At 39.0% G+C, this 26,524-nt stretch overlaps 1 protein-coding gene across 13 annotated transcripts in view; it reads right to left on the bottom strand.

Moving 5' to 3' along the window:
• TNRC6A (trinucleotide repeat containing adaptor 6A) overlaps positions 1-26,524 on the bottom strand; it is a 196,662-nt gene that overhangs the window by 45,233 nt on the left and 124,905 nt on the right. For 10 of the 13 annotated variants that reach the window (XM_032396256.1, XM_032396257.1, XM_032396259.1 and 7 more), the window contains 2 exons: positions 23,041-23,062; positions 2,949-3,377 (listed from right to left, as the gene is read on the bottom strand). The exons of 1 other annotated variant lie outside the window; for it this stretch is intronic. In XM_032396256.1, coding sequence (XP_032252147.1) covers positions 2,949-3,377; positions 23,041-23,062 — 451 coding nt within the window. The remainder of the gene's footprint in view (positions 1-2,948; positions 3,378-23,040; positions 23,063-26,524) is intronic. 2 more of the 13 variants (XM_032396266.1, XM_032396267.1) reach the window with 1 other exon arrangement.

Here is a 26,524-nt window from a genome sequence, read left to right as displayed (position 1 = left end):
TGCCTCCCTCCTAGATCCTCTATTACATGAAGCCCTGGAAGTCCCCCAGCTTGGAGAGTTATTTGGGCGGTAGCAGAGCCCAACATCCTAAGGTCTAAGAAATCAACTGCCCAGGAGAAGTCTTGATGTTGACTGAAAGCATCACTAAGTGTCTGAGGTCTAGTCACAAACCGGCAGCTGAGCCTGCAGCGCTGTCTGGTTTGACCAGAGTAGGGCTCTGAAGGCGTGTAAAGGTATTCAGGTGGGGTACAAAGTCAGTATCTTTCCCCCTGTTCGCATCACTCCTTTTCATCTTCTACTTCACTTACCTGCTAGCCTGCGAAGGTGCTTAGCTTAGGACCTCTGACTGATTTTATAAAGTACCTACTCTCATCTAAGGACTATCCCTGCTCTCTGCACGGAATGAACAAGAACTGAATTATGTGAGGACAAGGGAGGTGTATCCAGCACTGCACCCCTCACTTTTATCATGAAAACGTAAGTAAGTATCTGTGTATGTATTTACTGTATGTATTGACCCACCCGTCAAATCTACTCCATTAACTGTATTTGCTCAGGAAACAAAAAAGTGAAACACAAATACAAAAATGAAAGCAGTTAAGATTATGTTTGCACAGTTGTGAACTACCTGTGATTCACAACACACAACTTTTGTGTTTCCGGACTATCGCTGATGCTGTTTATAATGTACACGACATTGCTCTTCACCGATCTCTAGCCTGTAAGGTGAGGACTGAGTGTTAACATAGTGTGTGTGCTGTAGTGAGCACCCCAGCAGGGTTAGTCACAGGGTCACTATGATCCTTAGCACTGTAAATAACCTCAGAGGCCAGGGCAGACCTAACGGTCTAAGAAGCCTTCCCTAGTTCACAGACACGCGACGGCCTCTTATGTGGCTCAAGTTGCTACTCCTTGTAGCATCTACACAGATATTTTAATGTAAATATGTGACATATGCTGGTAAGTGGGGATTCACAAATGTTTTTTAAAAAAGACAAAAGCACAAATCAGGTTTTCTTGCAGAGTGCTCTGCCTTCGTCATCCACATCAATTCCAGACCTCAGCCAGAGACTGCTGCACCCTCCTGGCTTCTATCCCCACCTCCACATGAACGCAGTGCCCCCTCGTAAAGTCCTCTGAGAAACAGGCAGGGTAATTGTCCTTCTCAGCCTTTGTTGAAGACTTCTTCCTATGCTCACATAGGCCTTCTTTTCATCTGAATGCATATCTATAATACTTTTGGGATTTTTGACCCATACCCATTTGTGAGAAACCTTCTTACACTCCTATTGTTTCCATTTCAGAAACAGCTTTGTTCTTTCATCTTCCAAATTTTGAAAATGGTACTCAACATACCATTTTCTAAATTTAAGCCCACTTCCTTGTTCATTTTGTTAAGTGTGATACCACGATTGTTTAGCTTGTTATAGGTACTCAAGCATTCGCTGTGTGAGTAACCTCTCCTAAGGCTTTGATCACATTTTTAAAAAACATACTGATGACTCACTGTATCTGCCTTCAATCTCACTTCTCAGATGAACGTCAAGCCAAATTAACTGCTTGGTGTTACATGTCATATGTCTAAATCAGACTCTTCTTCCTGAAAAGTACGGGTCCTTCTGTAAAAGTCTGAGGGAAGATAATTCATTCAGTACCTAAATATCAGGTGCTAAGCTATGTGCTTAAACCCATCACATAATTTAATACTCAAAGCAACCATATAGGTTGGGCACTAATGTCCATACTTTACAGCTTAGGAGAGGATTGAGGTAAGTTAAGTGATTTGGCCAAGCCCACATACGGTAGTAAGTGGCTACAGGGGTAGTATTAACTCAGGGTCATAGTTTAAGTTTGTATCCTTTCCAATAATAATGTGCTGCTCTAATTACCTATGCTAGAAAAATCACATCTGTGTCCTCTTCCTCCGTACCTACGACATCCAGTATGCTGCCAAAGTACAGCAAGGCTGTTACAAGCACAGCTTTGGAGTCAGGCAGATCTTGATGTGACGCCAGCTCTGCTACTTAGTAGCTGTGCAGTACGTAATAGAATGGACAGAGGAGGTCCTGATACACAGAAGAGAGCACAGAGACAGAGCGCAACTCCTGCTGGGACAGTAAGCAAGGGCTGCTCAGATGAGATGCAGACCCATGGAGCAATTAAGCAATTAAGTTGTGACCAAGGTCACAAACGCTGGTGTAGGTGGAGCTAGGATTTAAAAACCTGGTCCATTTGGCTCTAGAGACTTTGTTCTTAACCAGTATATGCGAGTGGTTTCATGCGTGGGAACCTTGATTCTCCTCAATTCTCTATCTGGCTTGTAGTAAATGCTTCAAAACAGTTTGAGAAAGAATGGACAAACAAACCGTCAGAGCCTATCAGAACATACTGAAACAAACTGGCCTTTGAGAAAACTGTAATCACACACATTTTCTGCCTCCCCATCATTACGGAGCTCAGAAAGGCCCTTCTGTGGCCATCACTGAATGCACGTGCTGTCTGAATACCATTTCCACCTGCGGTGGTCTTTCTCGGGCACAGGGTAACCGAGCGATCATGGGGCAAGTGACTGAAAGTCTTGGTGCCTCAGTTTCCTCTACTGAAAAGTGAGGATAAGAACAACTTGGGCCTCACAGGGCTGTTGAGGATTCATTGCAATGATATGTACAACCGCTTAGGACATATGCTTGTGGGGGGGGGGGTGTGCTCAATTTTAGCTGTAGTCTTATCGATTTAAGCTATAAGCTGCTTATGAAAATGGGTAGAACCTGGAGGGAAGGTGATTAAAATAATCACTTAAAAAGTAGGATGGGCAGTCAGCTCACAGGGAACATTTTAGGATTCTCCCTGCGCGGACACAGACAGATCCCCAACAAGCCATGAACGTGTCACCCTGCTGCGCTGCTAATGCGGACGGTTGGAGTCTCGTAAGAAAGGCCTTCTCTCACCTGACTGGTTTTTGCTGTTCTGCACCTCTCCGTTATTTTGTGGCTGTTGATTTGTTAAAGCACTGCTTTCTGACTGGCTGCTTAACACTTTAACAGCAGATCCCAGGTTTGCTGCTATGACAGGAAAATGCTGACCCCGCTTTAGAAGCTGTTTGTGTTCCTGGTGGCGAAATCGCGGTGGCACTTCTCGAGGGTACCGAGGCAAGGCCTGAGCTGGCTGTGGCGGCTGCTGCGGCGGCTGCGGCTGCGGCTGCGGCGGCTGCGGCGGCTGAGGCTGCGGCGGCTGAGGCGGCTGAGGCGGCTGTGGCTGCTGCGGATTGTTGGCTGTGGCTCGCTTGGCATTATTATTAGTGCTGGTTGCTGTGGAAGTGCCGTTATTAGAGTTGGCAGGCTGAGGCTGGCTTACACTGGGCTTTATCTGTTCTGGCACTAATCCCAACAAAAGAAAAGGGGTGGAAAAGATTAGCCAGTAAAGTGTACCTCCACAGTAAGCCATCTAAGTAAAAAGGCACTAAGAACAACAACCCTGAAGGAACAGAAAGTTCAAGTGTGCGAGGATACCCTCATTCACAGGCTCAGGCTGTCTTAGGGGAGAGTCCAATTTTACTTCGGCAACGACCCCTCCAACAAGGGCACGGATGCCACTGGCATCCCCTGGCCTGGGTGGCACCTCCTGCTCACCAGCTCTGGCCTGTGTTATTCTGATCAGAGAACAAGCACTGGTTCTACAACTATGGAACTCACAACAGCTCAAAGAGCAAAAGTGGCGAATCAAGTTTTGTTCATCCTCAAAGAATCCTCAATTCCCTGGAAACTATTCCTAACCTGCCTCATTTTTAATGTGTTTGGTCCCTATTCTTCATCTTTGAAAGATAACACAAGAACAGGTAGAAAGGGTAGAAAACAATCTGACCGTTTCTTTACAAAAAGGCAAAGTTAGCAGCATTTTTGTTGTTAAAACATAAAGTCTGGATCAAACAGGACAAACTCAGAATGCAGAAGTCAATACAAATATTACAGAATGAAATCTATGAAACTAATCAAAGTTGGAGAAATAACTTAGATACCCTGTCTTAAGCAAATCTGAAATAGCCATTTGTCTACTGTATGAACAATGTGAAATTATAAACAGTGGATTTCTAGACTCTTAGAAGAGATTAAATAAATAAACTGATGGAAATGCCTTAAACTGGTGAAGATATACCCAATCTCTAAAATTACAGAGAGGCAGCATAGTGTATGAACTTTTGGCGCCAGATGGACCCAGGTTTTAATCCCAGTGCTGCCTTTACTAAGCTTTGTGTCTTTGGGCAAGGTGTGTATACCTGACTGAGCCTATGGTCTCCTCCATAAGATGGGGATAAAACCTATACCTTGCAGGGCTATCCTAAAGTTAAGTATGTTACCGCTTACAGAGCACCAAATACAAGGCTATACGAAGAGTGGGTATTTTTTAATGATCGGCACAATACCACCTTACACTTTTGTTAACAGTTGAACGTTTCTGTGAGTCTGATGCATCTTTATAGATGCCACTGTCAGATAAATAAGTGCAATGTCTCCATGTGACCAGTGAGGACACTCGGAGAAAGCACCGTTCAAGGGTTGAGAGCCCCAGGCCTGAAATTTGAATAGCCCGCCCCCAGAACTGGGTTATCTCTGTGTCCTTCTCCTTGCCTGCACAGTACAGGAAGTCCTGGTCTAGTACCCAGCACACTGTAAAAACTAAGTAAATAGAAGCTATTCTGTGGGCCAAATAAAGGCAATATTTGTCCAATGCCTACAATGTGCATGATGCTGAAACAAAAGGTCACCAGTATTGTTTCCAATAAGCCACCCGAACCCCATGTCACCTCTCCTCTCCCCCCAACCCCTCACCCCCAGAGTCTCCTTCATTTAGCAGTCTGGCCTCACTATGGCCTTCTTTCTGAGCCACTGGTGGACTTAGCCTATATCACTAATACTAATATATTTTTAATACGTGATCTGGCCTTTTTCAAATATGACTGATTTTTCTGAAGTAATACAAGCAAACTGTCATTCAGGAGGACCTGCACTGAAAAGTCACAAGCATTCTATCTGTGGCTTGGAGTCTTTTCATTCCTCCTGAAGGCAACTGAAAAGCCTCACATTAAGAATTTGAGTCAAGTACACTCTAGGTCTAATTACTTAATGTGTGAAACTTTTGTCTCCCAGACAATTTAATGCTTCCAGAAAGTACCAATAATGTATATTCCTTTGTCACAAGGTACTAGAATATTCTAAAGTACCTCTGAAACAAACAAAAAGATAAAGTACATGTAACTATGAAATCACAGAGAACACAAAAACTCGAACTCAGCCTTTAGGTGTTTAGTACCAGGCTCAGCTTGGCATTTCGCAACTGAACGTAACCTTGTAACACTTATAATACTATCCAGTGCTAAAATACAGGCTTGCCTGCCACTTTATTACTAACAGGAAAAGAAAAGATTGTAACAATTTAAAACCCAAACAAGATATTGTTTATAGGAGAAGCAACAGAAACATGTTCTTTAATACATTCAAGGAACTAGAAGATAACCTACAGGCAAACACTGTGAAGGGCCTACACAAAGAATGTACAAGAACCTCAACACTCCATTTAAAAATGACCAGGAATTCAGAAGCAGGATTTACGTCTGTCATGTAGCAGCCCCATCCCTACCTCAAATTCAGAGAGCTGCTGTACTTATCGATGAAATGTCACGGGGAAAGTAAGGCTGAGATAGGGCCTCATTTCTGGGGCCAGAAAATTTCACCAAAACCAGTAAAAACATTAAGACAATGTAACTATTGATTATAAAACTGAACTAAATAATCTGAAGTGAAATCTCAGATGTAAACATGAAACATACTAGAAGAACAAAGGAGAAGTTAACAGTGTGTGTAGGTAGGGAGGTAAGGATGGGGTTGCTGGGTAACAGATATAATTACTGAATAATTTTGGCTATTGTGTATGTGCAGTTAAAATTTAGGTTAATTATGTCCGTAAATATCCAAACCACCGGAAAGAGGGAAAAAAATGAGAAAACAAGAAAACCTGATCCATTCAACAGATACAGAAAAGGCAATAAAAAATTATTCCAGAACTGCAGTTAATAAGAACTACAAAAGAAGATGCCCAGCATAGGGCCCCAAAGATCTGTAATCAGAATAAATGTGAATGAGTTAAATTCACTTGTTAATAAAGGGTCTTTAGTTTGTTAAGAAAATAAAAACTTAAGGAATACTTTGCAAAAATCAGTCCTGAAATAAAACAATACAGGAAGTTGAGGGGGGGAAGTACAAAGACAGATATAGGACCAAAAATGCTAACAAAATTTAAATAAAAGCAACATTAATGTCAGGTTTAAAAATTTCAATCAGAAAAGCATCATAAAGAATGAGATATCTCATACTGATAAAAGAAACCAACTAAAAAGATATAAACAGCTAAGAATCCTATGTACCAAACTTTAGTATCAAATGTAAATCAAATGGGAGACAGAAAAACTGAAGGGAAAAAAAAGCAAAACCACCTACCTTGAAAACAGATAACACCTTTTTTGACAAATACCCATGGAATAGTCATAGAAAGTACGTACGTGTACACACACACACACACCCCCCATACAGCACTATAGAAAACATCACTAAATTACAAAAAGTACAAATAATACAGATGGTATTTCTGAATTACAATGCAATCACATTAGAAACAACAAAACCAGCAAATAAAAATGCCTTAAGTATTGAGCTGAAGAAGAAATACCAGAACTGCAGGTTTATCAAGAAAATACCAGTGAAAGCAACACAAATAATAAGTTTTAAGATAAGACTAAACCAGCAGTAAGGGAAAAACTCCTGGTCTTAATTATTTTCAACAAACAAGAATGAATATAAAGCATCTTACTCAAGTTAAAAAATGGACTAAAGGAAGCAGAAGAAGGAATTGGCGAAGATAAAAGTAGCAATCAATGACTTTAGAGGTGAACTAATAACTCCAAGGCATGACTTTATGAAAAAAATTAACTAGTTAACCTAATTTTTAAAAAACAAAAATGGAAAAAAATGAGATGATTTTTTAAAATTAAGATATTTCTTTAGGCTCAACTCTATAAATAATTTGAAAAGATGGAGGAAGGATTTAACACTGGCCCCACAAGAGGCAAGAAAATAAAGATTAATTAGCATAGAAGAAATGGAGGAATTGATGAAATCACCCATCAGGATCAGACAGTTTGATCAATATTGCCATACTTTTTTTTTTTTTTTTACTAGCATACTTTTAAGAAACATGGAACTCTAAGTCTAATGCTATTTAAACTGTTGAAGAACACAGCAGAAGATGGAACACCAACACTATTACAAATTAAGTCTGACAAAATTTTAGTAATCCCAAACAATGGGGAGAAAAAAGAAGAAATATAAATAGTTCCAGGGATTAAAAAAAAAAAAAAAGACGTAACTCCAAATGTAGAGATTCTGGAAATACAAGAAAATACTGTGTATAACCTATACCTGTAAAACAGAAAACCAGCTAAATGGAACAATGTTCCATAACATGGCTTGGCAAATCTTTCCTGTAAAGGGCCAGATAGTAAGCATTTTAGGCTTTACAGGCCATCCAGTCTCTCTTGCAGCTACTCAGCTCTGCTGTTGTAGCACAAAAACCAGCCACAGACAACACATAAATGAATGGATGTGGCTCTGTTCCAGCAAAACCTGATATACAAAAATAGGCAATGGGCCAAATTTGCAAGCTATAGTTGCCCAGCGTCTGCTCTATAAAATATAATTTACCAAGATCAGCTTATAGAGGAGAAGATCCTATAATAACAGAAGACACTGAAAAACTCCAAGATTTACCTCTAAAAAGCACGAGGCCCAGATGACTTTATAGGGAATGTGCATATAAAATCCTCAAGAAACATATCATATCAATCTACATAAACTGTTCCAGAACAAAGAAGTGCAGGTTCAAAAGACTGACTAGATTCAAATCCTGGCTCTGCATCTTACTAGATGTATAACCGTGGGCCAGGTACTTAACCACCCTGTACCTCTGTTCTCTTATCTGTAAAACAGGGATAAGTATGAATACCTCTACCATGTAGGGTTGTTGTGAGGTTTTAACAAGATAATGGATGTAAAGAACTGAGAATAGTACCTGGCACCTGGCACCTCAATAAATGTGAGTGACCACTATTACCACCCAGGTTAAAAAAAGAGGAGTAAGGATGACCCTCAGGTTTCTGGCCTGGAAGGTGGGTAGTCAGTGGTACCATTTACCAAGACATGAAACAGAAGACAAAAACTGAGTTTGGGAAATGCATGAGAGAGAATGAGTTTAGTTTTTAATGTGTTAGTTTGTTGTTACTCCAGGACAGCAACTCTCAAACATTTTGGTCTCAAGACCCCTTTGCATTTTTAAAAGTTATTGAAAACACCAAAAATCATCTATGGGTTACAATTATATTTACCATATTTGATATTTAAACAGGGAAATTAAAAAAAATATTAATTCATTTAAAAAATAAACTCTTACATGAATGAATATATATTTTCTGAAATAACTACTTTCCAAAACAGAAAGCCAGTGAAAAGCATACACTGTTTTACATTCTTCTGAATTTCTTTAATATGTGGCTTAACAGAAAAGCAGGTACAGTCTCACACCTGCTTCTGCATCCAATTTGTTGTAACATCCACATTACGGAACCTCTAGAAAACACTATGTACTCATGAGAAAAAAAGTGAATAAGACAAAGTCTTCCTATCATTATGAAAATAATTCGACCTTGTGGATCTCATGACAGTTTCAGGCAGCCTCTCTGGAATCTTCAGAAAAACTCTGAAAACCACTGATATAGGATAGCCATGTGTAGAATGCAACTGAATATATGGTTCTAAAGCTCAGTAAAAGTATGAACTAAAAATATAAATTTAGGATTCATCATACAGGTGGAAAAAAATCATGAGAGTAGAATGAGAAGAAATGGCAAGACCTAAAGGATGGGTTCCCAACAGCAGACAGAAGAGGAGAAGTAAAGGCAAGATAAGTCAGGACTGCTAGAGGTAGGAGAGAAGGGGTCATTTATTTTAGAAAATGCTCTCACTATTTACTCAAGCAGGGATTTCTTCCTCAAATTCTCCCTATCCCCAGTAGATTATCTCCTTGATAGAATTCAAATGCATCCTTATCATCTATAATGTCCCTGCTGTGATTTTGGCCCTCCATCAATTTACTCTTGCAAAAACCTCCTGATTGGTCTTCCTTGGCTTACATCTTGACACCCCCCCCCCCCAGTCTTCACCCTCTCCCCCACATCTCTCTTCTCTCTGCCCAAGTTATCTATATCACTAAAGTAACTTCAGAAATCATCTAAAGTCCTTGGCCTGGCCAGATTCATATCCTGTTACGTCCACACACGTTTCCTTCTCTCTCACACCAAGTGTGTGCAACACTCCAAAAGGTACCATTCTTTTTCATGATGTTCTTTGTGTCTAAAATGACTTGATGCATTTCTTGGAAATCTGTGTCCACCTTTCCTAGGACACAACTAATCGCCACCCACGCCCACCCTACGTTCTGCTAATCTTAAAAGCATTTTATGACAAGCAATTTCCCCTCCTCTATTCCCATAAAACTCTTCTTAATGTATCCCTTTCACTGCACGTGCTTACTTTAAGTGCTGGCTTTTCCTTCCCTTTATCACTGGCATTCCCAGCACCAAATACAGCAAACGGCCAAGAACTGCTAGCTGAATGAACAACTGAAGAACTACCAGCATATGAGATGAGTGAACCCACAGAACAATACCGAATGACATTGCACGTGAACATTTAAGAGGTGGAATAATTAAGAACCAGTAAAGAAGAGAGAGAATGATAAAGAGAAGCAGGAAGAGTAAGGAAGATGATGGTAGCTGGTTAGTATGTTGCTGATAACTCAGTGGTTACAGATCTCTGCTCAAAAACAAAAACAACCAAAGCCAGCATCCAGAGAACAAGTTAATATGACTGTTAATCTGGGAAGATACCCTTATCAGCCATAACATCATATTGTCCATAACACCAGAAAAGTATCTTAAAGGAATTTCATTCAGTCAGTACAAAACACACATAGGCACTACAAATTTTTTATGTTACATTTTTTGCCATACTGTGACCCAACTGGTCTTTCGCACAGTTTAAAGCAGACGGGCAAAATCTGAATAGGCCCAGAAATAAACAATTAAAAAAAAATTGTTTTTAGAATGGAGAAATTACTCATGCAAAGAATTCAAACCAACATTTTCCTAAATCATGATCCAAATCAAGACTTCCCACTGTGCAAAACAATAAAAGAACCAATACTACAATTAAATTAACTTTTGCTACTTTCATGTATTTGATATTTCTTTTGTATAAACATTCTATCATTCTGTAAACCTGAAGCTGTTCGAAAAAACAGTCTATTAATTGGGGGGGAAACCCCACAGCAACTGTCTTACGTTCAGGTAAAAAAAAACCAAGATTAGATAAGAGACAATTTAATATCCCAAATCCTAAATATACCAAGTTCTCAATTTGTAAAAAAATTTTATTTATTTACTGTTATTAATAATTAAAATTATATTAATATTTACTTCTTTTAAGATTTAAAATAACATTTAAAATGCCATTTATATAAATTTATTTCAGAAAATAGTAAATGAGTGAACTTCCCTACTGGCTATCTACAAGTTTAATAGAAACAACAGTCTAAATATAAAGCAGCCATCAACATCCTGAATTACCACCACTTAATACTTCAAGCCCTTCCTTTTTTTTTTTGTATCTTTCCACCAAAGTCTATAACTTAGCTTTGTGTAAGAGTTTTCATATTGGCTACATTGTAAATCTTCTAGAAATACTGGCTTAAGTAACAGTATAGTAGACAAAAATGTCATTTTAAGACATGATTTCATTTTAACAGAATGAAACATTAAATTGCCCTCCAAAAAATAAAAACCGTATACAGATTTGTGTTTGAATTCTTAAAAGAATTGAAATAGTTGAAATTACCAGTTTAAAATAATACTTAATACACATCTATGGAATACACAGTGTTTTTTTAAGACTGCTTTAGGCAAACTAAATTTACCAAAAGTAACTATTTCTAATCTCAAAATGTGTCATTATACAGGAAAAACAAAACCATCATGTTAAGCTCTTTGAAGGCAAATGGGGAGTACCCATGAAAGCTCCTAGTTTTATTCTCACATAAAAGCAAAAGTACAGGATTTTCCTAAGAATTTCTTATTTTTATTAAGAGAAAATTTCCTACCTTCTCAAACAAATATGAGTAGGTGTAATCAACAAGATAAAAATGTACTAAAGCAACTGAGTAACAAGCCAGTGTTTCCAGAAAATAAAAGGCAACATTTCTAGCTGTCAATAATTAGGTTAAACTCCAAATGCTTGATACTTAGGAAAATCCTTACCATTGCTGAAAGGGTATTTTAAAAAATAAAAGTCATCTGTAAACATTCTTTAAAATCTTCATCACAGAGAATGATTTTATGCTTTTAAAAGCCACAAAATAACTTCTGGAAAAAAAGCTAACATGCTACCAAGTAGTACATTTAAATTGTAACTGCATTATCAAGCAACACCACATATAAGATTTGTCTTTCTTCCCTACAGTTAATGTTTCCAATAAGTAATCAATCATCCTGTTAAGCCTAAACTCTCAAACCAATCATTCTAGCTGCCTGCAGCTCTCACTAGTCTTCCCCTGACAGAATCTGCCTCAGGACCAGAGTCAGCGCAAACAAGCACGGGTGCAATCAGTTCTCCAGCTTTCCTAATGAACGGCAGTAGCAATGTCACATCGGGACACAGCTTCAAAAAGCACACACCTGATGAAAACTTCAAGCAGATGAGAAAATTCTCTATACCAAGAAATTCCAAACAGGGGGTTTCCAACTTCTGTTGCCTTCCAACTCCACAGCTTTCCACAGAAAATGGAGGAAAGGTACAGTGTCACTTCACTGCTACGGAGCTACTGCTCACCAGCTTCCCCTGTATTTGAGGCCCAGTAACTCAAATTCCATCGCCTTGTATTTTTAGAGGGACAGGAGGGGAAACAAGAAGCCAGCCGGTTAAACAATGCGAAGAGTGAACTGTTCGATTAAAATTGAGCCTATAAATCAAATTTATTTACAACTTGGCCAAACATTGTACTACTATAAAAATCCTCTTCTTATTCATTAATAAGCATCCTGGATGATTTATAATATAATTCCCCTGTATGATACACATTCCCTGTTCTATACTAACTTCAGTTCGTTCTGGAATGCTGAAGGGCACAGAGGGGGCAAGTGTGGCTTTTAAGTTGATACACACAGAGGTAATGCTAGAATTTTCATTGTGGACAAACGGCTGCAGTTTTAAGTGCCACTAGTCAGCCTGGAAAACACCTAAATGCTTGTCAATCCATTAACTTCTGCTAATCCTTAGCAAGTAGGTTGAACTAAATGGCTATTGTGACAACTTGAAAAATACGACTTAAAAACTAATATGAAATATAACACACCGTATTTATACTTTACACAGGTACAAAAAAATCTTAACATTTTGGCTAAAAAGTTCCTAAAGTAAGGAAAAATACCATGCAACAAGATATCTTATAATCGATTCAAAATTAAATACTGAATTTAAAATAAGTATTACACTGAATTCATTTAATTTTAATTCACTTCACAAATCATCCAGAAACGGGAAGCATACCTTTTCCTGGGTCTTAGGGAAGCACCTACCTCCAATCCCTCTGGGAACTCGATCTTCCTACTCAAACATCTCCCACCTCAAATTACTAACACAAAGAGAAACATAGCTGATTTGCCTCGATACAATCCTCTACTCTTCAGCAAAATGCCTGAGCAATCTGTTCTAAAATACGGACCTTTTCTAACAGCTGGAGGATATCCACACAATATTCACAGCATGGTATTTCCAAGATCTGTAGTTAACCTATCCATCACATCTTGTCCAAATATATGAGATTCAGAACAGTGGGATGATAAAAGATACAGTTTTCAGGCAGAGAGGCACATGCTTTAAAAGAAAAAAAGTCAGACTGCCCTGCAGTCTCTTTCATAACTTACAATTCTAGAAGTGATCCTTAAATTTGTTTAATTAAACTGCTATGGGATACTTGTTAAAAAAAAAAAAAAAGATTCTTTAGCCTCACAGATTTACTAAGTCAGAATCTGTATTTCTTAAAACAAGGGTCACACGTGGTTCTCGTGTCTAAGTAAATTTGGAAAACTGTTCTGGCAGATACTGCAGCTACATCTAGAGAGCTTCTGACTTCCATTTGTGACTCAAAAAAAAAAAAAAAAAAAAAAAATTAAAACCTAACAATTCAACCAGAAGTCAGTAACAGGAGCAACAACCAAAGTCCCCAAAACACTGAAATTTGGGGGGAAAAAAAAAATCAAGAAGGACCACAAAAGTTATGCAATAAAGGAAATGTCCTAAATCACTGAAGATAACAAATTATTTAGGAAATACAGGATGGTCAGTTGATTTTTTTTTTTTTTTAATTAGAAAAAAAAGTTCAGGGGGCGCCTGGGTGGCTCAGTTGGTTAAGCATCCGACTTTTGATTAAGCTCAGGTCATGATCTTAGGGTCATGAGATCAAGCCCGTGTCAGGCTCCAAGCTGCCCATGGAGCCTGCTCAGGATTCTCCGCCCCGCCCCCACTTGCATGCTCTCTCTTAAAAAAATGAAATAAAGTTCAGATAAATCAAACAGTTAATAATGCTATAAAATGCTGGCATTTTTAAAAGCTTTTAGAAAACACAGGCAAAATTTTTTCTAAATCTGGGTAAACGGTAGGTTTTCTCAGCATAAGTCAGTCAAGTAATTAATAAAAAATTGTTAAGTTTGACCAAATAAAATTATGCAGTATAGTTTATTTTTGCAAGGGGGTGTGTGTGTGCGTTTATTCCAAAATAAAAGGCAAACTGGAAAAATATTTGCCCTTTAAAACAAGTTAAAGGGACTCACTCTCTCTCCCCTCCCACTGCCTACCCCAACTTTCCCTAACAGAAGGAAAAGAGGTACTGTTTTGGGGTAAGGCCCCTAAAGCTAACACAAGGAAACATTCCACAGAGTCACTAGAGTTTAGGGCCAGAGTTTAAGCTAAAAGTATAAAGGTTATTTAATTTTGCTTTTCTTCTTCTGAAATATATATTTGCATCCTCTGCATATATACCCCCTTGCAGGGTCTACTATCGAGCAAAATTTAGATATTTCTGCCTGGTATCTCATCCTCAGAACAACTTCAAACATATGATATAGTCCATAATGTTGGAAATATTTGCATCAAATATATGAGATAGAATGCTAATAAGCATATTATACAAAGACCTCATGTAAACTGGTAACAAAAGCTCTAAGGTCCAGGAGGTAAATGGGCTAAGAACAAGAATGGGCAATTCATAAAATGAAAAAAGCACAAGTAATTAAACACATGATATTCCATTTTACCAATAAACAAATATAAATCAAAGCAATAAAGTACCAATTTGGGCCTGCCGAATTTATAAAGATATATCCCATTCTCGTGTTGCAAGACCTATTCCTTGCACTATGGCAGAGACGCTGCACTGTGATTCACCCATGCTGGGTTGGGCTCTACTTTAATGAGAGGAAAAACCTAATCATCATCTGGGTGAGGAGGAACTCTGAAGTGACCAGGGACACTGCTGGTATGCCCAGTCAAGAGGCTGAAAGGTTGCTAGAATACTGGGTGGGAATTAAAATTCACTAAGTATCAGCTAAATGCCAGGCACTATATCTGATATCGCTCTAGCCTCATGATTCTGTAATTTTGAAATATTATTTCCATTTTACAGATGAGGCAATTAAGGCTTAGAAGAAGGCTGCCCATGATCAAACATCTAGTAAATGGCAGAGCTGAAATTTAAAACCAAATTAGACCCCCAAACCAATGTTCCTCCTAGTATAAATTAAGTTTCCCCTTACTTACAAGAGCAAAATCAAACTATCCAAAAATAGGAAAGTCACTAATTATAGCTTAGTCTCTTTGAAAGCTGCAAATCAAAAATTTCTATAATAAGATGTCTATACTCAGCATTTACTAGCCTCCGGTCCTGTGATTTATGTTCTATATTATTTCATTCCCACATCAAGTAGCCTGGATTATCTCCTTTCCACAGAGTCAAACTGAGGCATGGAGGTTAAGGAACTTGCCCAAGGTCAGAGAAACAAGAATCATAAAGACAATATTCAAATCCAATGCTATCTCACTCAGAAGCCTGGACTTTTAACACCATGCTGTGTTTATGCTAGAATTCCATGATTATCATCTTCAGTAGAAGATTCAATACTTTTTGCTTCAGGCCAAATGCTGTCTTTGCAGCTGGTTTTATCAAGTGCATTTCCACTGAGGCTATAGCCGAGAGAGCGCTCTCACTCAGTACACGTTCTGAAGCACAGCTACTACTCTTATTAGAACTGAAGAACATAAAAGTGCAAATTAGGACATATACTGTGTTATTTCCTAGTCTGGAGCTTTCTCTTACCTGGTTATAGCTGATAAAGCTATTCTTGCTAATCTCTCCTGACTTCTCCAAAATTTAAACCAGAAGACTCCTGATCTGTTGTTTTGTTTTGTTTTTTTAAAGGTGTGTTTGTTCCTCCGTAGGTTTTTTATTTTTTTTAAGGTTTTATTTATTTGAGAGCGAGCGAGCCAGAGAGAGAGCATGAGCGGGGTGGAGGGGCAGAGGGAGAGAGAGAAGCAGACTCCCTACTGAGCAGGGAGCCGGACATGGGGCTCAATGCCAGAGCTCCGGGATCACAACCGGAGCTGAAGGCAGACGCTTAACTGACTGAGCCACCCAGGCGTCCCTGATTTGTTTTCTTTGAAACTGAAGACCTGACTGTTGCCAAGGCAGAATCTCAGGGCTTAGGACACAACTTAGGGTACTCCCACAAGCCTCCAACAACTATGGGATCATTGGTCCCTGAATCTACTTTCCAACAATAGTTTGCTTTGTTGACTGCACTGATCTCTGCTTTTCTCCTATTTCCCCGTCTTAGCCCCACCCCAGCCTCATCACAAACATCTGAAGTTACAAAATCTTTCATTGTTATTTAATTTGTTGGTATTTATAAGCAAACACACCTACATCTGCTAGAAATAAAATGGCCCTTATCTTACAAGCATAAAGGGGTCCTTAGCATCCTTCACTACCTCATTGAGTATATAAATTTAGATTTATATATAAATCTACACAAATCACTTTCCTTTCTCAATATAAGTAAAGGAAAAATGGTGACTTTGATATACCTAAACCTCTACTATTTCCCTTGGAAGCAGAAGGCCATTTCCCCCCCCTCCTGTTAGTGCAGAGTTACAAAGCTCAAAGACATCTTCCATAGGAAGAAAGACATTTGCCATTAGTAAATTCTTCACCAGCAAGAAACTCTGCTTCTCCTTCAAAGAGGTCCGCACACATTTGCCTTCCCCATTTCTCATAAAGTGAACGTACTTTGATGCCATATTTGGAATCAGAACCTGGTCTGCCCAATATTACTTAATACCTGCCTATAACATAGAAGTCATGTTTCTACTATTATGGAGGAAAACACTGCACGGAAGCCCCAATTCTAACAGAACTTCCCTGTGTGACAGAAACAGTCATAGGTGTGCTGAGGGGAGGAGTGCCTGCCAGCGTCAGCTGGGGGCAGCCCCTTCTGTTTCCCTAACAGTCCCACAGATACCAATTTCCACGTGAGCCACTATGTGAACAAGGTCAGGCAACACACTTCAATCACAGCTATTTAGGCCTCAGTTTCTCCTCTGAAAGATCTGTGTAGCACAGGAATTCTTTGCCAAGCCACCGAAGTTCCTGAATTTCATTATCAGAGGACTGCGACTGAGAGACTTAAGGCCTTATGAAGTAATACACTGAGACCACAGGTAAATATATTTACCTCTACTAAACTAAAACAAAGATGAGAATGGAAGCACAGCTGGGACAAGGACCTGGGAGTTGGTTTTGTTCATGCATAACAGTGACCACAACAGTACATGAAACAGGGTCGGCACACAATAAATATTTCACAAATGTTAAACGAAAAAAAACAAAACAAAACAATGACACTTTATGGATCCTTACTTCGGAAGAATGGATTAACAGACAATTATTTTTCATTTATCTTTGTTTCCCAAGATGACCTCATGAGATTGCACAACACAGCTGATATTGGCAGTGACGATGAAAACGAAAAGAGTGCTTACTTATTAATGAGAAGGGAACAAATTAAACACTTTCTTCCTTGGACTCAAACAGTCATCTCAATCATAATGCCACAGTTAAACTGTGTCCTCCGCCTTTATGAGCTTTCTCGGTCAATAAGCATACTGAAAAGCAGAGACCTGTCTGTTGCCCAGCTCCTCAGAAGGTACTTCGTCCCTCCTTCTGAAGAATGCATGAAATGGAGGTGATGTGGGTTTTTTGGTGGGTTTTTTGTCAAAGTCTCTTTACATCTCCCCAAAAGAGGCAGAGCAAGGCATTTCAAACTTAATTAGAAGTCAGGTTTTGTCCCAAAAAGGGACTGGTTTTCACTGTGTAGAGGTCTGACACAGGGAGGAAGCTTTTAGAAAATCAGCTTCTTGCTTGGTCCTTAAAACTGTTACGCTTTTTCATCAGCAAAGATGAAGTAAACAGTTTCAGAGCTTTCTCTAATAATTCCTGAAAAGCCAACCACTTTACACATTGCAGTTGTCAGATGCTCCCTGATTCACAAAATTATGTTGGTGATATAACTTTTTATTTATTTCTTTGTGCTCGGGGAAATACCATAAAACCTGTTAAAAGATCTTTCTGGGAATATTTTTAAAACATGCATTGTTTTAGTTCATTCCCTGAATATTATTAAAGCACTGGCGTAGCCTTCCTACTTTGTTTTCCGTGTAAATACAGGACTGTTTTCAAAGAGAAAGCAGCAGTAGAGCCCACTAGAGTTAGTCATCAAATCCTGGCTCAGACACACTGGCTGCATAACCAAAATGCAAGTCACTTTTCTTAGCCTCAATTTGACTTCTAAATGTGATGATACGATCCACTTTCATAGGGCTGCTGAAGGGATTAAATGCAGATTTATATTGTTCTAGTACACACTGATGAAGCCCTACTCCCATATTAGTTTTTAAATATCCTACTTCATGAAGCCTCAGACTTCCCAGCCTGCTGCCTTGGCCCCTCCCCTAAGTCCCAAACATTTCCCAAAATTCAATAGCTAAAAGATTACTCTTAGCATATGAAGCTTTTAGGACCCTGCTCCAGTATGTGTTCTGAATCACTGGTAACCATTCATTATTAGTGATTAAATATTTAGAATATTCCCCTTGATTAAATGAAGTAAATATAAAGCAGTGCCTGACACATAGTAGGTGCTCAAAGTTAGTTACCATGATGTCTCCAATATGATTTGACATGCCGCTGACTTAATAGCTCTTGAATATTTTGATCACTCCCCAGGAGCAATGGAGCTAAACAATAAAATCATGTTTGATTTAAAAAAAAAAAAATGTGGGGCACCTGGGTGGCGCAGTCAGTTGGGTGTCCAACTCTTGATTTCAGCTCAGATCATGATCTCAGGGTCATGGGATCGAGCCCCGTGTTTGGCTCCGCGCTCAGCACGGAGTCTGCTTGGGATTCTCTCTCCCTCTCCCTCCTCCCACTGGTTCTCGTTCTCTCTCTCTCTCTCTCAAATAAATAAATCTTTGAAAAAAATTGTGAGGCTAGACCTGAATAAGAATTAAAAAAAAAAAAAGAAGAACTGAGCAAGAATAATGGCTTCCAAATGTGGAAAGGAACAAAAATGTGTTTTACATGTTGATTCAATTTTCATTAAGAGTTTTTAATTAGTCCAGAAAGAGGATAGCAGCAATAAACTATGCTTCCCTATGGGATCACCAGAAAACAAAAAAATCTTTATCCACTATTCTCCATTCCTGCTTCCATTCCAGCCTCCTCTCATCTCTTCAGAGCTCTGGAGTTTGTTATTATCTGGAATGTTAACTTGCTTATAAAATCACCTGAAGAAAGCACCAGCATGAGACAGAGGACGAGGGCGGGTGTGAGAGGGTGGGTGAGAGAGAGAGAGGTGTTAGCTGTCAAAAATCAACAGTGCTTATTCTTTTGCAAGAAATGTATAATGAGCATGCTTCCAAAACAAGCCAGTGTCAGAGCTATGTTTTTGAAAAATTGCTTTTCTTAATCAAGTTCCCATAGGCATTCTGAAGAGGGAATATTAACTCCTTCCCTGCCTTTACATTATGTTGGCCACAGGGCATCTTAAAATGTTTCCATCTATTCCTATAGCTCACCATAAATTTTTCAGCATTTCACTCCCCTGCTGTTTCAAGGAGATACTCATACATATTTTTAAAAGACATTTCACATATTCAAACATTCAAATATGCATGCTCCTTACAGTTTTTCAAAGTTCAAGTACAAGGTAAGAATAAAACTTTCAAGAATTTCATTATGTCTCGCATTATGTTGGTCCACATTTTCATTAGATGAGTAATGAATCCATTGCACCAAGAAATAAACACTGACTGGTCTTCATGTAAGAAAGCTGGTCAATAATTTAATTTATGATACTTTACAAAAATCCCACTTTTATACAAATTGTCTTACCACTGGGTGGAAGCAACATCAGTGTTACTTAACCAGAAATGGCAGGAGCCTTAGAAGAACAGCTCATGAAGGCAGAATTCATAGAGGGTGCTGCAGCCTAACTAGTCATGCTCAGTCTGAACACTAAGATCAGCACTCCTGACAATCACAAAGACTCTAATAAAATTAAAAATTCAGTTCCTCAGTCACAGCAGCCCCATTTCCTTCAAGTACTTGATAGCCAGAAGTTATTAGACCCGGGCCTGATACAGACTCTACTATGGAAGGACAAAAAATGATGTAGACCGTAAAAACTGCAAGAGAAACTGCAATTCTCGATTACGCAGATCCTCCTGATTTGTAAATGTTGGCAATCGGAAACATAAAGGATAACAAAAACACTGTGTGGAGACCAGAGGAGACTGAGGAGACAAGACAACTAGATGCGTTTTTGTACCTGGCGCTGGATTTTAAAAATAAGTTAACGGGAGACAGAGGGAAATCTCAATAAAGTCTGGAGTTCCATTAATACCAGTATCAGTTTCTTAGTTTTGACAAAGGTGCCAGAGAAATGCAAGATGTCAATCATGGGAAAATGGAGTGAGGTGTATGTGGGAAAACTCTCTACTACCTTTTCAACTTTTCTGTAAGTCATAAATTATTCTGAAACCAGACATTTAGTAAACAGTAACAACTGTGTGTGCCAAACCTGTCCCACAAGTCTCCAGTTTGTAATCTCTAATCACCATGAACCCCAAATCACAAATACCATATAGATATTATACACGGCACAAAAAATAAATAATACATTTTCATAAATCAGAATAATGTGACCAATCACGGAGCTGTCATCAAAAGAAGGATGGAGTAAAATAGCTGGCAAAACAACATAATACATTTTGAAGCGACTTTCATACACTTAGCCTAACATACTCAGAACTGTGGAAAGTCTAAAATGAAGAAGATTCAAATATATTTATATTTTATGTATGGATGTAAAAGGATGATTTTACATTTGGAAACGATATGAACAGTAGGCATTCAAAGATCATGCCGGAGAAACAAATACCCATGGGCCAGTCAAGACTCTAAGATGGACTATAATCAAGTGGCGCAAATTTAAGATTCATCATAACATCCTGAGAAATCAGGAAGGGAGAATCAATGGCCATTGGAGCAATCCATTAGAAGATGAGCTCTGTGAGGTCTGGAAACACTGAAAGGCCTCCTTGGCTGAGGAGCTGGATCAAAAAGAAAAATAAACAGGAAAGAACATGAAAGAGATGAGAATGCTCTGAAAAGTATAAAGGAGTGAGGGGCAACAGGCTGGTTAGATCATGAGAGGTCAGATTAAAGAAGACCTTGAAAGCCAAGCAGGAGTTTGGTCTTGAAGCAGAGCAGAGCAAAGGGACAACTTAACATCCCTATAGAGGGGAGTGGTATGCAGAAAGTGGAGCTTGAAGAAGTTGGATTTGGTCATGTTCCTACTAAATTAATTTGGCAATGTTCCCCCCTACATCATTCCACACCCCTGTAACTTTCTTACACGTCCAGATTCAAAGCCACAATGTCACCTTCAATTCCCCCCTCTGATCTCACCAGTTGCAATCCTGTGAATTCTAGACCTCACACATCTTCCCTCCATCTCCTACCCCTGCTACCAACACCTCAGTTCAAATCATCTTTACCCTCTCTACTCCCCCTCTTCCCTCTCTGATACTGCCTCTGTTGGGGATGCTAGACATTACTGATAAAGAAACTCTCCTAAAGCATAGCTTATGACTGTGACCTTTGCTGGCTCTCCACTCTTTTTTTTAAGACTCAAATTGATAGTTTACTTAATTTGATTCCAGTATAGTTAACACACAGTGTTACATGAGTTTCAGGTGTATAATATAGTGATTCACCAATTCCATGTATCACTCAGGCTGGCTCCCCTCTAACCAGCATGAAGCCCTACGATTTCCCCCTACCTCCAGGCCTATATTCTGTCCCTTCCCCCCAAAACCCCCACACTTATTCTCTGAATATTCCCTCTTCTTGTCCACCCGCTTCCTCTGCCCAGAGAGTGCGTTTCTTCTCTTCGCTCCATCTTTCAGCCAACACTTTCCATGCACAGTGACTGACAGCATTTAAGAAAGAACAAAAAAACAAACCATGTCACTCTTCTGCTTAAACTCTTCAGTGGCTCCTGTCTATAAAACAGAAGTCCAAGTTCCTTAGTACACAGAGCATATAAGGCCTTCTCTGACCTAACCCCTACCTATCTCTTCAGAAAAACCCTTCTACCCTATCCACTTATTGCTGGATATTTAATGCTCTAGGAATACCTACTGAAAATATCACCAAATTATTTCTTGTCTTTGTACCTTCAATCACGCTGATTGATCCCTCTGCCATTTCATCCTTTCTTGGATTGGCTGTTTCATCTTTTACGATTCATAACCTCAAGGAGATTTTCCTTAACCCCCTGTGTCAAATAAGCTACTCATTACTCCTCTGTGCTCCAGGACAACAATGGCATTTCTACCTGAAGCAAATCACATACTATGCTGTTTAGGTGTGTCCTTCTACTGCCACTTTCTCTGGTAAAATATAAGCTAAGACTGTTCTTGTTCACTCCCACATACTTGCACCTAGCAAATGGTTACCTTAACAAATGCTGACCTCAAATAAAAATAGGCAGTACTGAGCTGTATATCTCAACCAAATGCAGAGATCATACTTCTGATTCAGCTACACGTAAAAATTCAGAATCTTCAAGCCTAACAAGTTCAGCATCTGAGAGCCCTACACCTTTCATTACCAGGCAGTGAACTCCTGGGAGGGTGAAGAATTCCTGATTCAGAATCTGAGAGGAATGATGTTCCTGTTTCCTTAGCAGCCGGAAGGCTCCTGCTTGATGTGTACTGGGAGCTGTTCAGCCTGGCAAAATGACCATCAGGTTAGCAATATACTATTCTCAGTAATTAAATATAGAGTGGGTATCACAGTCTGCCTCCAGGAAGGAGTGGGGGACAACTGAATACAGAGACCAAAGAATAAAGCAAGGGATGAGGTGAGAGTCCCAGAGATAACCCCAGACAAGAAGACTTTTTTACATGGAAGACTGAAGGGAAGGTACATGTGCTCAAAGACTCAAATCAAGGGAGTACATCAGGAAGTGGTGCCCATCCTAGGAGATAGCCGTAAGGTAGGTATGTTTTAAAAGTGGTAATATAGTAAACCATTAACCCCAAGGGATGACTCCAAGGTGATGTCACTGAAGAAGTCTGTCCCCACCCCTCTGTTCTTTCATGCTTTTCGCTCTCCCAATCCTGGAGGTGAATAAAATGCATATCAACAACCTTGCTTTAATGAAAAAAAAAAAAAAAAGGATAAAAGTAGCTTTAAACAACGTACCTTTGATTTTTTGTTCAGTGGCCTAAAATAAAAACAAACAAACAAAAAACAATGTAAATATGAAACTGAAAGAAATGGATTGTTAATGATAAAATGTTCATATTTTACTATTACATAAGACATATACACTTTTATTAAATAAGGAATTTGTCACTTAGGTGAACTGCATAGGAAAAGATATGCAAAGAAAGCATGCTTTTCCCACAGATGTGCCCCATTGTCCCTGATACAATGTTTATTAATAAAAAAGTTTGAAATGTTTCTTTAGATACAAAGCAGAGAAGACATCATTGTATGACAGTAAATAATAAAAAAAAAATGGTACTGTACTTTTCTCATTAGTTTTTAAAAGAATTTTCTGTAACTGTCACCTTTAACATTTGATGGATCTACTGAGTTTTGCATAAGTTTAAAATGGCTTCAAAAATTCTTATTTTAAATGATAAAAAAATGAATTAAGTTTTCTGGAAGAAAAGCTGAATATAACCATTTTGACAAATCAGTAATAAATTTAACTCCTGGAGGTTAGGCTGCTCTTTCAGTTAAACATAGTTAACTTTTAAGTATTTTTGAGTGGGGAAAAAATTTCACACAAAACTGTCACTTCTGACACATCTGATAATTCATTAAAATTACTGTGTTCAGAAGCTAAACGGACACCAGCCCTGCTTTGCCATGCCTGCCCCGTTGTCCACTGTCTCTGACATAACAAGGAACAGGGCTGCCTCAAGGTACCTCACTCAAACTTCAAGGGCCCCAAAAAGAAGGAACAGATTACAGACAGAGGCCACAAGCAAAAATCAACTTTTTAGTTAAGACCAATTACATGGGAGTCCTAAAAATAAAAGATACAAGGATAGGCAGGAAAAACTGAGTAATTCGTAGCCAAATAACCACGAATTGTTCCTAAATAAAGATAAAGCTTTCCTTAAGTGCCATGGGGCACAATAATTTTGCTTAGTCATATTAAATTACTGTTACTAAAAATAGCATTTTTTTGAATTAGATCATTATAGAACTAGATGGTAAAGGACTACATGGCAATTACCCTAATCCTGAAGCCACACCTAACAATCTTTCCCTGGAGAGCCAGAGAGTCAGTCTAGGCAGTGAGCTCCTTTACCAAGTTTTAGAGCACTACTGTTATGCTAAATAATGGAGGCCCATCTTTTACTTCATATGGATCAAAAACTAAAAAAAAAAAACAAAAAACAACAAAAAAAAACTGATGGAAGGACAATGGCAAAAGACCAGTTAACTAGCTGGAACACTTAATTTACTTCTGGAGAAATTGTTTTTAAAATCTGATGGTAGAAAAAACAGTCTTATTAGAGAGAACTTGGTATATGAATACTTTACGAGAAGTACCATGGCAAACAATAAAATACATAATTTTCTGAAGCTAAAACATTATAGCACAAAAATTGTTTTACATGCTGAAAATCTTTTTTAAAAAACTCTCCTAGTCTCTTCCACAGTTTACTTCGAAAGGAAACTAACTTACAATACACAGAAGCCACGATCACATTATCCCCAAGATAAACCGTGTTGCTCTCGCGGGCCTTAACATAAAGGCCAGAAAAACAACTCCAAAACAAGTCCACATTGCTTAAGAACAACAGTCAACCTCATTCAGTATTCTGTCATCTACAGAGAATGGCATCGAGAAAACATCCAAAGGTGTCGCCCATCAGAATACTGACTCATATACTGAAGGAATGTGATTAACAGAACCCAAGAGCTCTTAACAGATTAAGAGGAAACAGAACTCAGCAAGTGCCACTTCTTTAAAATAAGTCTTTGTGGGTTAGTCCAGGGACCTAGCATATTACTCAAACTGTTCAAAAGATAATTTTCCAAACGGGATCAGTGATTTTAAGAGTATCTGTCTCAAAAAAAAAGAAAGAAAAACAGAGTATCTGTCTACACTGTTCAAAATGGTAGCCATGTCCAGATGTGGCTACTGACCCCTGAGGTAAACTGAGTCCAACCTGCTATGTGTAAAATACCAGATTTTTACTTTTTATACTTAAAAATGGTATAATATCTCATTAATAATATTTGATACTGATTATATGTTAGAATATTCTGGATATATTTGGTTATATAAAATATGTTAAAACTAACTTCAAATTTCTTTATTACTTTTACATGTTGTCATTTAAACCCTCTGGGTCTCAGGTTCCTAATTCCTCAAGTGGGGGCGTTGGGGGGGGCAATGTACTGCTTACCTTTCAGGGCTATTATGAGGCTCAAGTACAACAGAAAGATTTTTTTTTTTACAATGTTATTTAAATGTGAGGTATCACTGTAGATCCTCTTGTACAACAGAATTAAAGAATTCTGTCAAATCTAGAAGCAAAATTATTTCCATATTGAATATCTTTTTCTTAAAACAAAAACAAAAACAGGGGCACCTGGCTGGCTCAGTCAGTGGAGCATGCAACTCATGAGTCTGAGCCCCACGTTGGGCGTAGAGCCTACTTAAAAAAACCCTGAGCTGTGATTCCACAAGCAATTACTACAACTGCCTCAGTTCATAAAGGAAGGTATCAGACAACTGGCAGACACGCAGCATGCCACATTGTTTCTGTCAGGCTCCGCACCACTCGTCCCAACCCCTGACCCCTAAGCTCCCTAAGCATACTTGAGTGGCTAAGAGCTCAGTGTCTGAAGCCAGACTCTGAATCCTGGCTCCACCACTTGATGTGACCTTGGTTAAAATTAGTTAACTTCTCCAAAGCTCAGTTTCCTCATCTGTAAGACTGGAACAAAAACACCTACCCCAGAGCAGTTGTGAGCCTAGAAGTATCTAAATCATGAAGAGTTAGGGTGGGGGGGGCGCACGCTTAAGGACCCTGCCTGGCACGCAGGAAGCATGCAAGAGCTGGTGCCCTGGCTCAGTCTTTTCACCCTGGGAAATGGCCCAACTCAAACACACTCCAGGTTCCCAAGTCCCATTTTTTTTTTCTCTTTTCCTAATCATCTACCGTATCTTCACAGTGCCAGGTATCAGAAACTAACATCAGGAATAAAGAATTGATGGCTAAATTCGCCTATTTTAAATAAGGTAATTAGGGGTCAGAAAGCTTTTCTAGGACTTAGCAAGCAGCATTCAGCCTAGACCTCTGGTCGGCTGCATACAGAGTTTTTTTTTTAAAAAAAGGAACCAAGACCAGTGGAGACCAGTGAGCTGAAATCGGCGGCAGGACTGTAAGCCAACACTTGGCTGCCCTACAGGGCTGCAGTGCTCCAGGCCTGATGATGTTACCACCCTAGCTCCCTGCACCGCTGAACAGGATCCGTAGCCTCAGACCAACATGGCCTTCGGGAGACATGATGATTGATACTAAAATTTCTGAAAAGGGGAACGGAAGTTCGACATTTTCTGTAATGTAAGTCTCGCTTAAACCCAAACTGAGTACATTTAAATCCACAAAGCCTATAACAATCCCCTCAGCTCCTAACACAGTAACAAAAATAG

This window comes from Phoca vitulina, unplaced genomic scaffold (genome assembly GCF_004348235.1).
Source record: "Phoca vitulina isolate PV1807 unplaced genomic scaffold, GSC_HSeal_1.0 scaffold90, whole genome shotgun sequence".
Classification (NCBI taxonomy): domain Eukaryota; kingdom Metazoa; phylum Chordata; class Mammalia; order Carnivora; family Phocidae; genus Phoca; species Phoca vitulina.
Note: the sequence above shows the minus strand (reverse complement) of the source record. Positions and strands in the feature narration are given on the sequence as shown.